Below are 22,784 nucleotides of genomic sequence, written 5' to 3'. Positions count from 1 at the left end.
GAGGCCTTTTTGGGGCCGTTCTGGACAACCGCGGGTCCGACCGACTCGAAACCGGGCACTGCACCCCCTGCCATGGTGTGGAACGCGTGTGTCGAATTTGAAGTCGGTGGGTCTAACGGTTTTCTAGTTATGTGTATTACACACACACACACACACACACACACACACACACACACACACACACACACACATGAATATAGACTGAGAATGTATAGATACATGTAGATTAATATTAAAATTATTATTATTTTCTAATACATAATACATTCATACATGAACTTCAGCTTTGACAATGTAGCCCTGTTAAATAAATTAAAATATACTAGTATGACATGAAAGCAGTGACGTGAAACCAGATGGGTGCTGTGCAAGATGACATAATGGCATGAGTTGGCACAGGGGAGATGGCACAGCACTGTGCATAAAACGTAGCAACTGGACAAACAACTTGGGAGAGGGCGATATACAGAGGACAGTCATGGGGGCTTCTCTAGACACACACCTGCTTCCATGCCTGTATTTAACCTTGATTTTGTTCTCTTCGTTCTCTACTTTGTCGTCCTTAAATTCCTCTTCTTGCCAGTTACAGGCACAGTTTAATCTCAACCGAATTGTCAAGGACGGGGACTTTATTCTGGGCGGCTTATTTCATATCCACCTCTACTCTGCGTTCCCCGAGCTGTCTTTCATCTCCAAGCGACAAGACCCCACTTGTTACGGGTGAGTAGCTCAAATACAATAGCAAGCAAGACAAAAGGGAACCTGGATTAGTTGATGTATATTTCCACACCGATAAATATGCAAGGTTACAGTGTGCATGTTGTGTGTTAGTTTTGACACGCAAAGGTTCAGATGGACCCAGATCATGGCTTTTGCAATTACTGAGATCAACAGAGATGCCGGCCTACTGCCCAATGTGACTTTGGGCTATAGTATCTATGATACATGTCACTCAGTTGGAGTTGCATTCCGTTCAACACTGTCGTTGGTCAGTGGCAGAGAGGAGCGGGTTCAACTGGATGAGAGCTGTGTTGGGTCTCCTACATTGCTGGGAGTTGTGGGTGCCGATTCCTCAGCTAATTCCATTGCCATCTCCAGTATATTAGGTTTGTACAGAGTGCCAATGGTAAGTTTCTTACACTTGAACCCACATTTACCATCAACCAATTAATATTGAATATATATTTATTTAGAATTATTATATGTGCAATGCCTATAGATCTTTTTAAGCTTGAAAATGTTCTTTCAAGTGTTAGAGGTTTGATTCACCTGGACCTTAGAGTAGGATGGGATCCCTATGTATACTGTATGTGTGTGTGTTGTGTGTGTGAGCGAAATGGGGTCAGGGAGTAAACTATTTATTTTGATTTATACACTGTGATTCATACATAATGAGGTTACAAGGACATTTTGGCTTTTAGCTGCCCATGCATCCAGGTGCTTTAGGGAGAGAATGAAAAGCGAGACGACTACCCCAAAGGAATATTGTCCGTCTCTTAGTAAAAAGTATAGCCTTGTTAGGCTAAGGTTAACACTAAGACAATGATGATGCTTATTATTATTATTATTATTATTATATTTTTGTACAGATCCACAAGCTCACAGTTTGGTGACAGAGTGGCATTCCGACAGTGACACATCGCCATTCCAAGTGTTAGGGTTAGGCCTGGGATAGTGTTAGGGATAGGGTTAGGGTTAGTAATGAGCGCGACAGAATGGCAGTGCATCGGAATAGCAGGCTTAGGAATGCCGGTGTGTAACCGTCACAAAGTGAGTTTATAGTTTGCAAATGTTTTTGAAAACCCAAAGTTTATTGTACTTTTATATTATCAAAGTGTATTTTTGATCTGGGAGGCACAGAATCTGTTGCAGGGGTTGAGTGTGTGAGGACGGCCTTGTGAATGAGGAGAGGGGTTTCTCCCCACTCTGCTCTGTGCTCCGGCTTGCAGGAGACATTCAAATGCAATGTAACTGAACAGCTTCATTGTGTGTCTTTCAGGTCAGTTACTATGCCACCTGCTCCTGTCTGAGTGACTGGAATCAGTTCCCTTCCTTCTTTAGAACAGTCCCAAGCGATGCCTACCAGGTGAACAATAGATGTGTTGGTATCAAGTAGCACATGTTCCACAAACTTGACAAAAACATTTCTCTAGTGCACACAAGGGGTCCGGGACCCCTAGAGGGTCCTCAGTGTTACTGCAGGGGCCCCGCCAAATATTGTGTCATAGGAACTTTTTTTACATTAACCATCTAGGTAACCATCTATTAACCCTAAGATCCCTATTCTCAGGATAACCTTAGTCAAAAATAGCACATCTACAAGCTTGAGCTTGGCTATAGATCGGCTATTTTCGGCAAAGAGATTTGTACAGCGTGAAAGCAACGGGCAAGTAAACTAAGTATTGACAATGTAAGTGGTTAAGTGAATGTAAATCCACATTAACAACATGAATCCAACATGACAGTGCTGTCTTTCAAATCTATGACCACCAAAAAAAATTAAATGGTCCAAACTGATTTATTATTATTATTATAAATGCGGGATTGCTGTCAGGAATCCCGGCAAGACTGTCTTTCAGAGACAGTGAGGTGAGGTGGCCCAAAAGTAAAGATTCCATTGTATTCTAGACAACCCCGGTTTCTCATGAGACCAACCTTGTCATGCTCCTGTATCGGGAAGGGGGCTATCATATAATGATTTAAAATTAGACAAACATTTGGAGGGGGAAAAGGCTGTCAACCATTTATCAAATGGTCCCCGTCACCTCAATATATGCAAATGGTTAATGGGTTACATGTGTAAAATTTGTGCCAGTCCCATGCCGTTTTAGGAAAGAACAAGATGTATCCCATTTCTCGTCCTATACTTGTTGATCGTTGAATTCAACTTGGTCCCAGCAAGAATAGAGAGATATACAAATTTGGTATGTAATAGATTTTCTCAGACCCATATGAAAAATGTTGTGATATAGCTACATATAGATAGGCCTACTTATATCACATTATAGAACAGAATATCTTGCTTTGATTATGAAAATAAATTCTAGAGCTATAGTGGCACTGCATACCTCAAACAATAGAATATAATCTCTACTGTCTAATCCCAAATAAATTAGTTTTTCCCCATCTTCCGTTCTGTATTCATCGATAGTTCAATACAGCTTTGTTTGTTATCAAACAGCCGAGCAATAAACAGACTCATGCAGGTAATGTCAACCTTTTCTTTGTGTTCTTCGTGAGCAAGCTCACAACGCATCACACTGTGACATGTTATGTGAGCAAGTGTAGAATCAGCCATTACGACACCATCAACGCCCACCAAAATACATTTCAGTCGACTAAATAAACTAGATTTAATCTACTAAAATCGTATGATATTTAGTTGACTAAAACTAGACCAACACTGAAACATTCCAGGTGACTAAAATGTGACTAAAAATAAATGAACATGTTGTGGCGACTGGTACACACACCCAGGAGACAGAAAGACGTTTGCCTTTTCCAAGGCGTTTAATCACATGCAGAGTTCAATTCGACAAAACAGCAGTTTATCAATCACTTTTATGTAATGTCAATGCAGAGCTGGTTAAAGACAGGTAAATGTTCAGTTCCTCCTTCTCCCACACGATGGTGCTCTCGGGTCGTCGTCACGGGACCAAGTGTCTGGACTTCAACTTTATAGCATTTAATATCTCAGAAAGGAATGTCCGTGGTGAGTACAACTCAGGCCAGGCACGTTCTCCGCAGAGCTGCCGATTGGATACTGGAAACGTGATTAAACACTGTTTGTCTTCCGCCCTCTGGCATTCTATATAAACACTGGAAATATCGTTACTCAGCTTGGGGACGAGTGCTCTCGCTCCGGTTCCTCCGCCGTGTACTGGGGTCGTAATATTACTCCTTTTCCATCCCGTGTATGCTTGATTATATGGTTCTGGGTCTCCTCTTCACCAGTCTGTCATTTGACAGTCAGTCAGATACGCAATTAGCGCGTCCGTCGTAGAAGCCTAGTAGGACAGAGGATAAGAGACAATAAACATGGCTGTTCATGTTAATCCCATAGAATGTGATAATGAACCGTGGTTCTCGACTCACCCCCCAACTCGCCCGACAGCGTGCTGCTTCACCCCTGGAGCCTGGATCTGTACTGAGGCAGAGAGAGCTGCCTTTTGAATTATAGCGCTCCTCTGACAGAAGGCAGGTGACGCGCATTCCAGCTGATCGAGTATGTGACGTGGGACATACCTCCCCTCTAGTACCCGCCCTAGAGGTTGGTGTGCTCCTCTTCTCTCTCTCTGCCTCTGCTGGCCTCCAGGGGTGTGGTTACCTGTTGGGCAGTGTTCTGCCATCGAGACGCCACAATGCATTCAAAAGACTGACTAAATCTACGATCACAACATGTAAACACACAGAATGCAGTGTCTAGTAAGTGTAAACAGTCACATCATCATCATCACCACCACAGCACATGCATATAGTAAAGGGAGAGGATATTATCACCTCCCTTCCATTTTCCAGTGTTTTTCTTGTGATGATATAGATTTATTTTTTTAACCTCTGATTATATTGAATTGTGTTATTGTTCATGTCGTGTCTATGAATTGATTGCATGGGGTCTAAATGGAAACATGACCGCAAGGACAGTACAGTACAGTATTGTGTATTTTGTATGGTAGGACATACAGTGGCCAACTTTTGTAGAATAGAATCAGAAACCTTGCCATGCCGGGCTGCAATCGAGGTGCTTCTTGACGTTGTCCCCTTTCCTCCTCCTCCATGAAACAACAGCATGCCATGAAGCAGCTAGCCTCTGCCTTGCATAGTCACCAATGAATAGGCATGTTGCCTTTCACTAGTAACCTTACTTTGGATTTTTGATATATCACTCATTCTTGAGATGAGGGACAAAAGTGGAAAAAACATGTCCCACACATAAGAGCCTTATTTATGTTAAAAAATAAATTAATTCATAAAAATAAAAGCACTTGCAAAGTTATATGTACCGTAAATCCTCCAATAAACTCCTCCTTTCTATTAATTACCGGGCCCCTATTAATCCCCGGGTATGGCGTTGAATTAAGTAAATAAATTCCGGTCTTCTTTTATGAGCCGGGGTTTTTTGTGTGTTTTTTTTTGTGCCGTATCTGTTACTTTCGCTACTCTGGCTGGCTGTGCCTGTCTAGTCTGTCACGTCAGCGTCCACTGTCCAGATGCCGTGGCCGCGGTGCTCAGCTCGCACACAATACAACAACAAAGTTAATAACTTCGGGAGAGAGCCCCCACAGATCTGCCCTTCATGCAACGAACGTTGGATCTCTCATTTTATGGAACGAACGTAGTACCACCGGTATGCTGTTTGCTTGTTGCTAACGGGACCCCGTTAGCAACAAGCTAACAGCATACCGGTGCTACTACGTTGCTAACGGGACCCCGTTAGCAACAAGTCTCTCTCTCTCAGACGTTCTCTACGTCTCTCTCTCTCTTGCGCGCGCGCGCGCGTTAGAGAGAGACGCTCTCTCTAACACGTCTTTCTTTCTCTCTCTCCCTCTCTCTCTCAGACGTTCTCTCTAACACGTCTCTCTCACTCTCGCGCGTGCATTAGAGAGATACGCTCTCTCTAACACGTCTGACGTCTCTCTCTCTCTCTCTCTCTCTCTCTCTCTCTCTCCCGTTGAATGAAGCACTGCAGTGTTGCACTGTTCTGATATCATATTACCGGTATATGAAATAGCCTATCATACATTTTATTTTTATGTTATTATTTGCATCTGAACTTGTCAGTAGCCTAACTGTAGGCCTTTACCACAGTAGCCTACTGTGGTAGTCTATCTCAGTTGAAGTTATATACCATTGGTTATTCATTGGTTATTCAAGTTAAATTGATGTGTTGATGTTATTATGGTATTTACCATAGGCAATATGCCAATAATGGAAAAACAGTTAAAATGACCATTGAGCACCTGCAACTGCACTGTTCAATATTTCACGAGGACTTGGTTTCAATAGGCTATGAGCCCAATACATTTTACTGTGTTCTAACTGACCCAAAATGTGATTTGTTAATTATGATCAGTTTGAAAATAAATAGAAGTAGAAATAAAAGGCCTCCTTCTTATAGCTGCCTCCTTCCAATAAAATCCCGGTATCGGGATCGGTTGAGACAAATAATAGCCCGGGTTCCTAAAAGAGGATTTACGGTAATACAGTTGTGTATTCTTATGACATTAATTTCATTATAATAATTTTCCCAAAAAATGTTTAGTATTTTAGTTTAGGGTTAGGTTTAGCTAACAACTGAAGAAAAAACTAAATGGCTACATTGTACTACAGAGGGTTAAGATGAAAACAAATGCAATTTTGTCAACTCCGTCAAATGTCAACTCCGTCAGCTTTTGTGTCTGACGGAGTTGACATGTATCTGACGGAGTTGACAAAAGTGTACCTAAAAAAGTGTACCATTTTACAAAATGGCCACCACCTGATGTTATTTTACAATAACTCAAGTTCTACACCACCTAGGATCTTGATTCTGGTGACTAAGACTAAATTTCCAAGGATGAGGGATACAGTGGTACAATTTAGATTTTCCCTGTGACCATGGCAGCCATTTTTCAAAATGGCCGCCACCTGCTGTTATTTTACAATAACTCAAGTTCTACACCACGTAGGATCTTGATTCTGGTGACTAATCATACATTTTCAAGGATGTGGGCTACATTGGTACTATTTAGATTTGTGCTGTGACCATGGCAGCCATTGTTAATGAAAATGCCCGCCACCTGCTGTTATTTTACAATAACTCAAGTTTTAGACCACCTAGGATCTTGATTTTGGTGACTAATCATACATTTTAAAAGATGAGGAATACAGTGGTACTATTTACATTTGTACTGTGACCATGGCAGCCATTGTTTTTCAAAATGACCACCAACCTGCTGTTATTTTACCAATAACTCAAGTTTTAGACCACCAAGGATCTTGATTCTGGCGACTAATCATTACAATTTCAAGGATAAACTTTCTCTGGGAGGGGTCAGGGCTTATTTCAGATGCAGGTTGAGTTGCTACTGACAGGACATTAAAAGGAGGTGGGCTTTCTGGCCTTTGACTTGTCCCTTTCAGGTACAGATGCACAGTTTGACTTCACTGGCCACTGCAGGGAACTGTGGGGGAGAAACTTTGGTCTCTTGACACCCCGATTAGGTTCAGGGTTTTTTTGGTGAAGACTTGCCTTTCATGACATCATTGCTGCTTACTGCCAGCGGTGGCACACTCTAGGTCTCTGCGGCGTTGTATCTTGGTTTCTCCATCCTTCTCATGAGCTCTGTGTTCTGGGGCTCTGTTATAGTCAACTTACATTCTCTTGGCTGGAGATTGCTTTCCTGCAGGGTCCAGCCCAGTCTTGTGCAGATGGCTGCTGGCCCACCTGGAGGCCCCAACCTCACTTGCTCTGTTGGTGTGATTAGGTGGGGTGGTCTTCCCAAATCAGGATGAGTGGTTTGACCCTTTCAAACGGCAGTCTGGCCAAGTGTCTGTATTTAGTTGTGAGGCTAGATACAGGATACGATTGCTCACCCAGCCCCAGGTGACTTGAGGTGAAGGCTCCTTTGATTTGGTAACATTGCTTTGGTTGACATGCTGGGGACACAGAGAAAGACACTGATGCCTTCAGTGTCTGCACATCCTGCCTGATAGTCCTGAAGCCAGATCTTCTGTCTTCAGTCTTTCGCTCACTGTTCACTGCTTACTGTTCACCTCACCGAATTTAGCCCAAGGAGTTTGACCCCTAGTTTGGCCATAGACCCCCTAGTTTGGCCATAGACACTTGCCCAAATGTGCTGAACTCATCACATCTGTGATGATGGCTATGGCCGTTTTTAGCCAACGTAGTGTTTTTTTGTGCAAAACTAATGCTTGGAATGGATTCAGAATCATGAAAAGCCCCTAGTTTGACATGCCACATGCTACTTAAAGCATAATGAAATTTAGAACATTTAGCCTTATATTGGTTGTTAATGGTACCCAACTTTCAGCAGCTGTCAAAAATGCCCCTAGGGTGGTTCAATAGAAACCAATGTGGGATATGTTAGTAGACACCTTTACAAACACATTGGTGAAGTAAATTCTTGGTAAGAAATGTATTCACAGATTTGACATTATTCTGATAATATTCCCTGACTAAATTGGTAAAATATGGTCACAGGATACATCTAAATAGTACAACTGTATTCCTCATCCTTGAAAATGTATGATTAGTCACCAGAATCAAGATCCTAGGTGGTGTAGAACTTGAGTTATTGGGAAATAACAGAAAGTTGGTGGCCATTTTGAAAAATTTCTACCATGGTCACAGGACAAATCTAAATAGTACCAATGTATCCCACATCCTTGAAAATGTGGGATTAGTCACCAGAATCAAGATCCTAGGTGGTCTAGAACCTAAATCAGTTCAACTTGTCAACTCCGTCAGATGTTCGTCAACTCCGTCAGACGTTGGTCCCGTGATGTTTTTGTTCATTTCCAAAGAAATAGACGATTCAATGTCAAATCGTTTGTGCTTATGTATTGAAACACCAACTGAAATGATACGTAATGATGATTATTATAATTTTTTACATGGTTTTCATGTTATAATATTGAAAATAAAGGTTGAAATGACGGATTTGAGAAATTGGATATTTCATAATAGTGTGATATTGGAACAAAACAATATTAAAAGAATTGTATTACTTAACTTGATTACTGAAAGCCATTATAAGATAACTGAGGACTTTATGTTATTGTTGAAATTATCAAATTAAAATAAAAGGAATTTAAGTGTGTCTGACGGAGTTGACATGAATCAGTTATGAAGTGCATAAATGTCCCATTTTAGAAAGAAATGTGAAAAACCTGTTCCTTCTCAAGATTGGTAGTTGAGACCTGTGTCTACAAATACATCCATTTGATTTGAATGTATCTTTAAAAAAAAAAAATCTGATTTGAAAAAAGTTTTGTCCCTTAATTATCTCAAGAATGGGATTTTACAGAAAAAGCCCCCCTTTTAAAATACATACATACATACTAGGCATGCCGCGGTTTACCGAATTTCGGTAATACCGCGACAGGAACAGCCACAGTGTTGATACCGTGAGATTTCCGAGCATACGGTATTTTAATACAGCGTCGGTGGGCGGCGCGCCGGCGCATGCTGCGCATATGCAAAGCAACTCCACTCGCACACTAAGACAAAAAACATTTATTTTCACCACACAGCTGCAGTAGATTGAAAAGTTGCTTCCTACCTTTGAGTTAGTGTTGCTGAAAGACACCCAGATCCAATTGTATATTCCATATTTCCATATGTACTATAAGAGTGAACTAGTGTCAACACGGAGGCACACAGTGACAGTTGTGAGCATGCGCAGATTGCACTACCTCTTCTACAGCGTACATGGTACGCCATTAAAACGGCCATTAGAGGAAGCCATAGTACAGTGAAATACAGTGGGGAATATCTATTGATTCATTGATTGAATACTTTATTGGCAGAAATGTAATCAGTATAGGGTACAGTCAAACACATTACAAAGGGATCACTGAAAAAAGTCCTTGCTGTCTTGTTCCATTCAGCCCTGGCCCAGGACCGAATGGAAACAAGACAGCAAGGACTTTCAATCAATTCATAATCATGACAAATATTAAAATTCAAATGATAATAAAAGGTAAAAATAAAAAAATAAGATTTTACATAGATGGGGGGGGGGGGCCGAGGTATAGATTATCAATACCGGCACCGTACCGTACTGTAAAATCTCATACGGTGGCATGCCTAATACATACATACATACTGTGGAATGTCTGCGACCAAGGACCAGGCGGGACAGGGAATTGCAGCAGTTTCAACTGCTTTTTATTTCATCAATAGGAAATTATATTACAGGCAGAAGGAGAAACCCCACATAGGTTTCTGGGCAAATTATATTCCACACAAATGTCTGTTCCACAGGCGTTTTCCTCAGCCTGGAGGAGGATGAGAACAGAGCATTCGATTTCAATTCAGTTCATACAGTCTTTGATAGCACGCTCCTCACTGGAGGGCTCTGTTTAACAAGACGGGACGGGGTTCCCTTGATTCGGGTGACGTCATCGGTCTTTATCTTTAACTGTAGCGGGTCTTCTCTCCCGATAGCGGGGGTTCAGCTCCGATAGAGCATAAGTCTTCAGGCCATTCTCGGCAAATCAAATGAGCGACTGTATGCCAGACAGTGCTCAATATAATATCAATAGTATCATGTTTCTTTCCGACCTTATTATTGAAGTTTCCTCGTCACCGTCGATGTGGCGGGGCTGCCTTCCTCCCGCAGCGAGATGCGTGGAAATGGAACTCCTGTTCCTTTATTGTTTTAATCGTACAGTCCGATATTCTCCGTCGCTCTGGCGTTTCCTGGACCGTTCCTAAGAGCCTGTGGTGAGAGGAGAGTGACAGTCAACACATGTAGGAATATACACATACATGAATGGGTGTTGGTGGAAGTGTGTGTGTCTTCTTACCCCCCGACGGTATGTGCTGTGCGTGCCTCCGTGAGCGTGTGAACCAGCCGCTGTCAGACTCAGAACTGAATCTTCCTTTTATTTATTTTTTATATTTTTTATCCCACGATTTTGTAACCCATTTTTCACCCCTGTGTCAATCATCTAATGTGATCCTGGGCTCTACACACCCTCCACCAACCTAGTCCCCATATATGGGGGACAAGGGGAGAGCAACGGACTTGAACTCATGCTTCCTTCATGCCTGAGTGTCCAAGTACACCTGACGGGGGAGTTTACCTGGTTGGACGTAGCGCGTGGAAGGAACACGTTATTCTAACCAGTTCCTTTCCCCTCCATCAGGCGCCCCGGCTGGCCAGGGGGAGGCAGTTTTGAATCTTCCTTTTATACTGTGGGTGTGGCCGATTGCTGATTTGGGTGTGGTCATTCCATCATCTCAATCTGGCGGAGGAGGAGGTTTGGCACGTAGACATTCCCTACTACGAGGCCGAGGGCGGGCCTAGCTGCCCGAGGCGTCTTCTGTCTGACAGCGTGTCTGGTTGCCCTGGCAACGCACTTAACAGCGCGGGGTGTCGCTAGCGAGACCCCACAAGACCCCACAATACATACATACATACATACATACATATTCTTTGGCCACCTCAAAAATGTTGCGTGCCACAGTCTCTGACTGAAAGACCGTCTCATCAAAATCCTTATTTTAAAGGTCCTAAAAATGCCAAAAAATCACACTTAGAAAAGCATAAAATAAGTGCATGTGGACCCCTCTACTAAACCTACTGTGAACCCTACCCTACCACACTGCTTCAAGGTACCTCAAGGTACCAAAAATTAACTCTGAACTTGGTAGCCCTAATACATGGAATGACCTGCAAACTACATTAAAATTGACCACATTGGTACCCCTGAGTCGTTTTAAAACCTTGGTGAGCATACAGACCCCCACAATATGTAACTGTTTTTAGATTGTTTTGACATTTGTCTTAGCTTATATTTGTAACCTGTCATTCATAATCATATTATGTATACCTTTTGTTTTCCTTTTCCTGATGTATTTTGATGTTTTTTATATGATATTGTATTACTCGACGACACTGAAAATTTGTAGAATGAATAAAACTTGAATGACATTCTCTATTCAATCAGGTGGAATCTATGCTCCAGATTATGAGACGGTTTTGGTGGACCTGGGTAGGACTGCTGTTTACCGATGATGCCTATGGCCGCAATAATGCCAGATCCTTCCAGTCTGCACTGACCCAGTCTGGCTCGGGGTGTTTGGCGTACATCAAGGCTCTGCCCTGGGACCACGACCCGGAGGAACTTCAGAGGATTGTCGCTGTGATGAAGGACTCCACGGCCCGTGTGGTCATTTCATTTGTATATGGGAGCTATATGGTTGATCTCATTGAGGAGGTTGGGTTATGATCCATGTTCATTTAGGGATGCATAAGTAAGCGATATTACACTTGAGGGTGATACCTTTCGGAGTTCCTACGGCACCTCAGTCGTGCATTACAGTTTAAGGGCCCATGACGTAGATGTCCGTCATGGTACTTAGTACGGTCATGTGCCCGAGACGGACATTGATTCATCGCCGTCAAATTAGTGATATCAAAACCGGTCGCATCGCTCTACAGCCTAGGAGCGTTTGTTGCACAATCCTCAATGTTGCAAAACAGTGAGACGTCATCAAAAATGTTCCCCCCCTGTTTAGCCGAACGAAAATCTTAAAACGTTAATAACTCGAGATCTAAATCATCCTGCCTAATTATAAAAAAGGTTATGTGTCCAGCTGTCAAGTCGCTAGTCGCGTTAGATTTAACTTACCTCCCGTTGTCTCTAGAGTGTTTTGGCTACACTTAGCTGCTACAGCCACATCCGGAACAACATCCGGTCGGTCGGTAAAAGTGCTCCGTGTTTATATATATCGCTGGGCACATTTTATTAACACCAAAAGGGGTTCCCGTCCAGAATGGATTAAGGAACGGCTAGAAGCTGTTTCAACCAATCAATCAGATTGCTTCCTCAAAACGACCTGTATAAGTAGAAGTCATTTGAAATAAGTTTCAATGAAGTGAATACATCGTTTCATATGGGGTGCATATGTCTGTATGACCGACAACACCATCGCTCCCGACATACGTTGCTGGTTACAAATCACCCGTGGCTTCCGCATGCATATAGGGTTTTGGGTAGGGTGTCGGACTGTGACTGTAGGACTGTTTGTGTGTCTAACACATTTCATATATCTCTACTGTCGGGCAGAAACCAGCTATATCCAAAATAATAACTATCCAATTGCCTCTATCAAACGCAGATAGCAAGACGTGCAATGTGCGTTGCGTTGCCTATCCAGAAGAACTGACATACAAGTTTTCGTGCCATTTAGGGTAGGGGTTCGACCAGAAATTGTTAGTACCGGTACTCTAGTAAAGGGTGCTCAATAGCACTGATTTATTTAAATATATAAAAAAGTTGAACAATAGAGCGGCTGCAATTAGGGTTAACTAGTGCGATGCAATGTAATCACTTTCCTAGGGTCATCAATTTAAACGACCAACAATTGTGTATGTGCTACACGTATGAGACCTTTTCTTCAGTTTGCTTTTGGCCTCAGTACTAACTACGCACAATAAGATAAACTGACAAACTGACATCTAACTAACATGACTAACTGTTGTTTAGCTGACTAATCTTCATAGTTGTTAGAACAATGTTTTAGCCGTGCTCATTTGCCTTTAAATGTACAATAGATACATATAATTTTTTACAATCAACAGGTGGTAAGGCAGAATGTGATAGGTCTGCAATGGATAACAAGTGAGGCATGGACAACAGATCCTATATTCCAGACTCCTCACTACATGCCATACCTGAGAGGCACCCTGGGTATTGCCTTCCGTCATGGAGATATGCCAGGACTCAAGGATTTCTTGTTAAAAATACATCCCAATGATCCCGGCAACAACCATGGAAAGACCATAGTGCGTCTTTGGCTTAGATTAGTATTCAAGTTGCATTTTCAAACTGATGTCTGCTGTCATTCACAAGTGTATTTATGCTTAAGTCTTCATTTTGTTTCTTCAGGTGAAACAGTTTTGGGAGGACACATTTCAGTGTAAGTTTGCACCCCTTCCATCAGAGTGGGTGGATGCTGGTGGAAGTGTGTGTACTGGACAAGAGGACTTGGAAACAGCAGAAAGTACCATTTTGGATATGTCTAACCTCAGGGAAGAGTATTGTGTGTACAAGGCTGTGTATGCTCTGGCCCATGCCCTCCATGACATGTTGCAGTGTGTGCCAGGAACAGGGCCTTTCAATGGGCACAGCTGTGCCAATTTGCAGACAATACAACCATGGCAGGTGTGTTAGCCTATATAAATTGAATTTACAGATTACATGCTTCAATTTGGAGTTCAGAATTCAATTAATGTCATTTGCATTGGAAAAGCATGAAAAAACTATGTTTTAGGGGTAATGAGTTACACATGTAACTAGTTAGTGGTAACGAGTATAACGAATACAACACCTGTCGTGTAAAATACTGAATTGAATTATTATGCTAGTAATTGCCAATTAAATAGGCTAATGCATGGTGGTCTGTCAGATCACATAACGTAAGAATATTTCACTCAATAGGAACGGCTCCTGTCGCAAGTTGATGATGTAATATGTCCATACGCGGTTCCACCCCTATGGAATATATGGAATGCACTTGCCAATAAAAAGTATTTAAGATATTGCTTTGATGCTCATATTATCCTGGAAGCATAAAGTTGGTTTTTATTAGCATTTGCACTCCATACATTCCATAGGGCTATAGACCACATGGACAAATTACATCATCAACTTGCAACAGCAGCAGCACCTATTGAGTGAAAGATTCTCTATTTATGAAAAAAAAGACAATATTTAAGGTATTTTTACCTTAGGGCAAGTATAATGTTTTAAGGCATATTTGTCTTATTAGCCAGGGATCTTTTTAAGGACTTCTCCTTAACGCTATGGTACGTTCAACAAACAAGTCGACTGCTGCAAAAATAAAAACAACACTTTCACTACTGACCAATAGGCCTACAAGACGGCATTGTGGAGTACAAAGCTTACTTTCCCTCTGAGCCCCCCACCATACATACAGAAGATCATACCTGTGTGAAGGGGCGCTAATATATGAAAGTCTAACTCATGTTGATTAGGTGATGTAATGGTGATGTAAAAACAAACGGTGTCAACACAAACATTAAACGTCATTAACAATAAAGAGACAATATGACGTAATGAGGTAGGCCTACATTATGAAGAAAAAATTCCCTTCATTGTCAACGGCGTTTAAAAAACAAACATTGAACTAAAGACAAACATTAACCTGTGTATAGGAGGGTCTGCTGCCCCTCAAAAATCTGTAGAAATGTTTTTCTGGGGCTCAGAGTGCGTCCACTAGAATAGGGAAAGTATGCTTCAGACACCACAAAACCGTCTTTGAATCGGTGAGTTGCAAAATTAGAGCCGAATAAAAGTCGGTTTGGCTCTGTAGAGCCTACAATGTGACGTCATTTGAGGTTTGGTGGAGCGGGTACCGTCCTAAAGTCGACTCTTCGGTGCTACTGCAATTTTCTGACGAGCTGAAATAATTTCGGCACTACAGCGGTAAAATAGGAGTATGAATCGGACCTTAGACTTTTAGTTTTTTAAGATATATGGATTTGTTCAAAGGACAGACCTTCCATTGACTCCCATATAAGCTGTTTAACATTGTCAGCTCATTGGCATGGCACACACAGCTATAATCATCCTGTGCAGTGCATACAGTTGGGTGATAGACGATATATTCTTTATTAGTCTTTTAAGTTATTAGTCCTCTAAATCTATATTTAGGGCCCCCAGAAATAGGGGTGGGACGATTCACTTGCCTCCTGATTCACCTACCTAAAACAATCTTTTACAACTACACATCCACCTAAAACAGTATTTTACATACAAATACAAGTACATCTAATACATCTAATCTAAGTACAAAGCAATAACAGTTTTAAAATGTGCCTAACATCACCAGAGTTTAACTTCATCATTAAACATTTTGAGATGCTGAAGGCTCTTTGCGTTGAGGGGCTGTCCTGGTTGATACGTCTTTTCAACATTGCGTGGAAGTCTGGGACAGTGCCATGGGAGTGGCAGACCGGGGTGGTGGTCCCACTTGTCAAAAAGGGGGATCAGAGGGTATTACAGAAGTATCACATCAATCAGCCTCCCTGGGAACGTTTTCGCCAAGGTACTGGAAAGTAGGGTCTGTCCGAACCTCAGATTCAAGAGGAGCAATGTGGATTCCATCCTGGTCGTGGAACAGCTCTTCACTATTGCAGGGATCCTGGAGACGGCCTGGGAGTATGCATATTCGATCTGCATGTGTTTTGTGGATGTGGAGAAGTCATATGAACTGGTCCCTCGGGAGGTTCTGTGGGAGGTGCTACAAGACTATGGGGGGGTGAAGGGACCGTGTTGAGGGCCATCTGATCTCTGTACACACAAAGCAAGAGCTGTGTCCGTGTAATGGGCACAATGGGTAGGATTTGATTCCGGTGGGGATTAGCCTCTGCCAGTGCTGTGCATTGTCACCTATCCTGTTTGTGATTTTCATGGACAGGATCTCGAGGCAAAGTCATGGTGGAGAGGGTATACGGTTTCACTGCTTTTTGCAGATGATGTGGTCCTGACAAATTCAAAGAAACAAACAGCAGAGGGCCTCTTTTTCTTCATTTTTTCCCTGATGGGTTCCCAGATTGGGTAGGGAATGACACTTTTCCCCAGATTAAGGAGTTTAAGTTTCCCGTCGTCTTGAAGGGAGGGATGGAGCAGGAGATCAGCCAGATAATCGGAGCAGCAGGGGTGGTATGTTGCAGTCACTGTACCTGTCATAGTATGCAGAAAGTTGAACCCCAAAGCAGAGCCAAACACAGGAACCAAGATAAGGTATTTATTCACAATAAGTGAATGGGAAGGTAGCATTCACAAAACATGAATGCTGAGAAGAGCAGGCAGGGCAGGTGGCAGGCAGACAACAAGCAGGCGGATGACCAGGAGAGCTGGTTTCTGGAGGAGAGGAGAAGAGCTTGAGTTGCAGGAAACACAGAGGAGCAAAACACTAGGAATACTATGAACTAAGACTTGGACTACTACTAAACTATAACTTCACTAACTAGGACGTAAACACTGGTTTAGAGACAAGCTACTACCATGAAAGATTGTACAATGATCTGGCGATGAGTGGAGTGAAGACCAGGGTTTAAATACTGTCAGGGCTGAAGAGTTGATGGCCGGCAGGTGTGTCAATTGAGTGCGATGAGGTGACCACACACAGGTGTGCCCAGGCTGGAAGCTGGGAGGAAAGCAAACGCCCACACACAGCCACAGTATGGCAACACAGAGCCACATACTGTACCACACTGTTGTGATGAAAAGAGAGTAAGCCAGAAGGCAGAGCTCTGTCTACTGAGCAATATTTCTCAGACGGTAGGCTTGCATCTCCCTTAAAGATAGGGTGAGAATTTCAGTCACACCAGAGAGACTCGGAGTAAACCCAGAGCCAATTTAGGTGGTTCGGGCATCTAGTAAGGATGCGTCCCGAGCATCATCCCTAGGGAAGTCCTCGTTGCATGTCCCAGTGGGACGAGACCCCCGGGCAGACCAAGGGCCAGATGGGGGATTAACTGTCCACACTGGCCTGGGAACGCCTCGGGATCCCCCTGGAGTAAGTTGGTAATGTTTCTCTGGAGAGGGAAGTTGGCCCCTGCGACCCGATGCTATACTAATAATAATAGTAATAGTCCATTCATAGACTTGGAACAATTAGTAAACACAGAAGGCTAAATACATTAATGTTTATATTGTGTTGTAAATTGTCTTAAGTGTGTATATAACAAAACTATTTCTGTCAGAGATACTGTTCTTTAAATTCTATGCTATCTTGTTGTCAAATATGTTGCTCATCACTATTTCTAGCTCGTGTATTACCTGGAAAAGATCAACTTTACAACAGCATTTGGTGATCAAGTATCTTTTGATGCGAATGGTGATGCTTTACCAATCTATGATGTCATGAACTGGGTGTGGCTCCCTGATGGAAGCACAAAGGTTCACAATGTAGGCATGTTTAAGAAGTCAGACTCCGCAGGTGAAGAACTCATCCTTGATGAAGACATAATCTTCTGGAGCTTTGAATCCACACAGGTCACTACTCACTACTCATGATGTGATTGTAATTTAGTTTGGACTGAGATTAATTAATTTCCTGTATAGCCACCTCTGTCTGTGTGCAGTGAGAGCTGTTCCCCTGGAACCCGTCTGGCCAGAAGGAAAGGACAACCTGTCTGCTGCTTTGACTGCATTGCTTGTTCTGAGGGTGAGATCAGCAATGAGACTGGTAGGTTTACATTATACATGTATATCACTCATTCTTGAGATGAGGACAAAAGTGGAAAAAACATGTCCCACACATAAGAGCCTTATTTATGTCAATTACCGTTTAACATAGCAAACAATATACACAGTTAATTTAATTTAATTAAATTTATATTTTCCAATAAATATCTCATATCAAATGTGTGTCCCACGTCTCCGTCAACTCCGTCAGGTTTTTTAAAAGTCTTAAATTAATCAGAAAATATTGTCGACAGATTTAGCCTGAAGACTCCTTTTCCAAGTCCTGTTTATATTTGTTGCAACAGTGGAGCACCTGGTCTGACAAGCATTCAATTGTTTGATATTTTAAACAAACAATGTTGATATCAATGTGGTCACAGCTTTTACATGTCAACTCCGTCAGGACATTATTATGATTTTTGTTAAGAATTCAAAAATAATGTTTAGTATTTTAGTTTAGGGTTAGGTTTAGCTAACAACTGAAGAAAAAACTAAATGGTTACATTGTACTACAGAGGGTTAAGATGAAAACAAATGCCATTTTGTCAACTCCGTCAGACGTCAACTCCGTCAGATTCTGTGTCTGACGGAGTTGACATGTATCTGACGGAGTTGACAAAAGTGTTCCTAAAACAATAAAATTATAGTTTTTGAATAATGGGAAGTATTCTAATTCGGCACACAGTTAAAGCATGTCTTAAGGAAAATTTTTGGCTATAGGGCCATCACATATTTGTCTCGTGGTGACCATGGCAGCCATTCTCCAAAATGGCTGACACCTGATTTTATTTTACCAATAACTCAAGTTTTAGACCACCAAGGATCTTGATTCTGGCGACTAATCATTACATTTTCAAGGATGAACTTTCCCTGGGAGGGGTCAGGGCTTATTTCAGGTGCAGGTTGAGTTGCTACTGACAGGAAATTAAAAGGAGGTGGGCTTTCTGGCCTTTGACTTGTCCCTTTCAGGTACAGATGCACAGTTTGACTTCACTGGCCACTGCAGGGAACTGTGGGGAGAAATGTTGGTCTCTTGACAACCCGATTAGGTTCAGGGTTTTTTTGGTGGAGACTTGCCTTTCATGACATCGTTGCTGCAGCAGTTGATCTCATTACTGCCAGCGGTGGCACACTCTGGGTCTCTGGGGCGTTGTATCTTGGTGGCCTCCTACCAGTGTTTCTCCATCCTTCTCATGAGCTCTGTGTTCTGGGGCTCTGTTATATTCAACTTACATTGTCTTGGCTGGAGATTGCTTTCCTGCAGGGTCCAGCCCAGTCTTGTGCAGATGGCTGCTGGCCCACCTGGAGGCCCCAACCTCACTTGTTCGGTTGGTGTGATTAGGTGGGGTGATCTTCCCCAATCAGGATGAGGGGTTTGACCCTTTCAAACGGAAGTCTGGCCAAGAGTCTGTATTTAGTTGTGAGGCTAGATACAGGATACGATTGCTCACCCAGCCCCAAGTGACTTGAGGTGAAGGCTCCTTTGATTTGGTAACATTGCTTTGGTTGACATGCTGGGGACACAGAGAACGACACTGATGCCTCCAGTGTCTGCACATCCTGCCTGATAGTCCTGAAGGCAGATCTTCTGTCTTCAGTATTCCGTTCACTGTCCACTGCTCACTGTTCAACTCAAGCAGGACTTCAAGGTGTTTGACTTTGCACAGGCTATATGGCTAGGACTTGTGCTTCAACCACTCAGAACTCCAACAGGGTGTTGGTTGCTCCTAGCTGGGCCGCAGAGCATTGTGCGGCGGAATTCAGCTCTCATCTCTGGTGGAAGCTTGTTGAGGAATCGTGCAACATGTGAGCCGCATCTAAGTTCTGTGTCTCCCTCTGGGCCTAGGGTACTAGACACTTGCTATTTTCCGTAACACTAATTGGTGGGGCTGTCCAAACTTGTTGTTTAGGTGTCACTCGGGTATCTGTTGGTGAAGTCGGGTCTAGGTGGTCTAGAACATGAGTTATTTAGTCAGGGGATATTAATAAAATCTGGTAATAAATTCCTTATCAAGAATTTTCTTCACCAATGTGTTTGGAAGGGTTTCTACTAACATATCCCACATTGCTTTATATTCAACCACCATAGGGGAACTTTTGACAGCTGCTGAAAGTTGGGGTACCATCAACAACCTATATAAGGCAAAATGTTCATTATGCTTTAAGTAGCATGTGACAAACTAGGGAGTTTTCATGATTCTGAATGCATTCCACGAAAAACACTCCTTGGGCTGAAAACGGCCAGAGCCGTCATTACAAAATGAGGTCAGCACATTTGGGCAAGTGGATATGGCCGAATTTAGCCCAAGGAGTTTGACCCCTAGTTTGGCCATAGACCCCCTAGTTTGGCCATAGCCACTTGCCCAAATGTGCCGACCTCATCACATCTGTGATGATGGCTATGGCCGTTTTTAGCCAACAGAGTGTTTTTCGTGCAAAACTAATGCTTGGAATGGATTCAGAATCATGAAAAGCCCCTAGTTTGACATGCCACATGCTACTTAAAGCATAATGAAATTTAGAACATTTAGCCTTATATTGGTTGTTGATGGTACCCAACTTTAAGCAGCTGTAAAAAATGCCACTAGGGTGGTTCAATAGAAACCAATGTGGGATATGTTAGTAGACACCTTTACAAACACATTGGTGAAGAAAGTTCTTGGTAAGAAATGTATTCACATATTTGACATTATTCTGATAATATTCCCTGACTAAATTGGTAAAATAATAGCAGGTGCACCATTTTTGAAAATGTCTACCATGGTCACAGGATAAATCTAAATAGTACAAATGTATTCCTCATCCTTGAAAATGCTGATTAGTCACCAGCATCAAGATCCTAGGTGGTGTAGAACTTGAGTTATTGGGAAATAACAGAAAGTTGGCGGCCATTTTGAAAAATGGTCACAGGGCAAATCTAAATAGTACCACTCTATTCCTCATCCTTGAACATGTGGGATTAGTCACCAGAATCAAGATCCTAGGTGGTCTAGAACCTAAATCAGTTCGACTTGTCAACTCCGTCAGATGTTCGTCAACTCCGTCAGACGTTGGTCCCGTGATGTATTGAAACACCAACTGAAATTATACGTAATTATGATTATTATTATTTTTTTACATGGTTTTCATGTTATAATATTGAAAATAAAGGTTGAAATGACGGATTTGAGAAATTGGATGTTTCATAATAGTGTGATATTGGAACAAAACAATATTAAAATAATTGTATTACTTAACTTGATTACTGAAAGCCATTATAAGATAACTGAGGACTTTATATTATTGTTGAAATTATCAAATTAAAATAAAAGGGATTTTAGTGTGTCTGACGGAGTTGACATGAATCAGTGCATAAATGTCCCATTTTAGAAAGAAATGTTATGCGGAAAAACCTGTTCCTTCTCAAGATTGGTAGTTGAGACCTGTGTCTACAAATACATCCATTTGATTTGAATGTATCTTAAAAAGAAAATCTGATTAGAAACATATTTTGTTCCTTATCTCAAGAATGGGTGATGTGATTATCTTTAGATACGATCCTTGTCTGTCCCTTTAATCTTCTCCTGTTTGTTAGACTCCACAGAGTGCATCAGTTGTCCAGAGGACTTCTGGTCCAGTCCCCAACGTGACCACTGTGTCCCTAAAAGGATAGAGTTCCTCTCCTACCATGAGGCCCTGGGAATCTCCTTGACAATCATCTCATTGCTTGGCACAGTTATCTGTGCCATTGTCCTGGGAATCTTTATCTATCATCGAAGCACACCCATGGTACGCGCCAACAACTCAGAACTCAGCTTCCTTCTCTTGTTGTCACTTAAACTGTGTTTCTTGTGCTCACTTCTGTTCATTGGACGTCCAAGACTCTGGACTTGTCAACTGAGGCATGCTGTATTTGGGATTAGTTTTGTGCTGTCTGTTTCCTGTATCCTGGTAAAGACTGTGGTGGTCTTGGCCGTGTTCAAGGCCTCCAAGCCTGGGGGTGCCGACATCATGAAGTATTTTGGTGCTATGCAGCAGAGGGGAACTGTTCTGTTTCTTACTTGTATCCAGGTGACAATCTGCACAGCCTGGCTTGTGTCTGCCTCTCCAACTCCTCATAAAAATACACAATACCACAGTGATACGATAGTCTATGAGTGTGCTGTGGGGTCAACAGTTGGTTTTGCGGTGTTGTTAGGTTATATTGGTTTACTGGCACTAATAAGCTTCCTACTAGCATTCATGGCAAGGAATCTTCCAGACAACTTCAATGAAGCCAAGTTAATCACTTTCAGCATGTTGATCTTCTGTGCCGTGTGGATAGCCTTCATACCAGCATATATCAGCTCTCCAGGCAAATATGCAGATGTAGTCGAGGTATTTGCTATTTTAGCATCTAGTTTTGGCCTTTTGGTGGCACTGTTTGGACCAAAGTGTTATATAATCCTTTTGAAACCTGAGAAAAACACTAAGAAGTCAATCATGGGCCGAGTCACCAAGATGTAGACAATGACAATATTTGTGCTGTCTGTATTTTAAAATAATAAACATATACCGGTATGAATATTGCTCTAGATGTCTATGTTAGAGGACATATAAAGTTCTTACAAATAGAATGAGCAGACAGTGAGTTATCTTTGCTGTGTATGTTTTATCAAACAGTAGTATATATTAGGAAAAGAGGAACTAACCAGGTGCTCAATGGAGATGTCAAAAAGTAATGATGATAAAAGGTGCTCACACAGATCAAAACGGGATCAAGGCATAGATAAAAAAAGAGCCGATCCGGTCACTCAAAGTAAAACATAGGAGGAAAGCCTTTATCAAATTAAAAAGGCGGCTGCCAACATGTT

General features: G+C 42.1%; 1 protein-coding gene across 1 annotated transcript in view; it reads left to right on the top strand.

Annotated features, from left to right (window-relative positions):
* The window catches only part of LOC308312178 (extracellular calcium-sensing receptor-like), a gene marked incomplete at both ends in the record, with an annotated part of 30,294 nt that extends 7,857 nt beyond the window's left edge, over positions 1-22,437 (top strand). The window contains 6 exons of the mRNA XM_080794566.1: positions 584-720; positions 11,772-11,901; positions 13,624-13,899; positions 17,533-17,760; positions 17,830-17,953; positions 21,527-22,437. Coding sequence (XP_080650692.1) covers positions 584-720; positions 11,772-11,901; positions 13,624-13,899; positions 17,533-17,760; positions 17,830-17,953; positions 21,527-22,437 — 1,806 coding nt within the window. The remainder of the gene's footprint in view (positions 1-583; positions 721-11,771; positions 11,902-13,623; positions 13,900-17,532; positions 17,761-17,829; positions 17,954-21,526) is intronic.
* Positions 22,438-22,784: the final 347 nt, after the last annotated feature.

The sequence above is a fragment of the Protomyctophum bolini genome, assembly GCF_963924005.1.
Source record: "Protomyctophum bolini genome assembly, contig: SCAFFOLD_129, whole genome shotgun sequence".
NCBI classification, from domain to species: Eukaryota; Metazoa; Chordata; class Actinopteri; order Myctophiformes; family Myctophidae; genus Protomyctophum; species Protomyctophum bolini.
The sequence above is the reverse complement of the archived record's forward strand: the minus strand, read 5'-3'. Positions and strand labels throughout refer to the sequence as shown.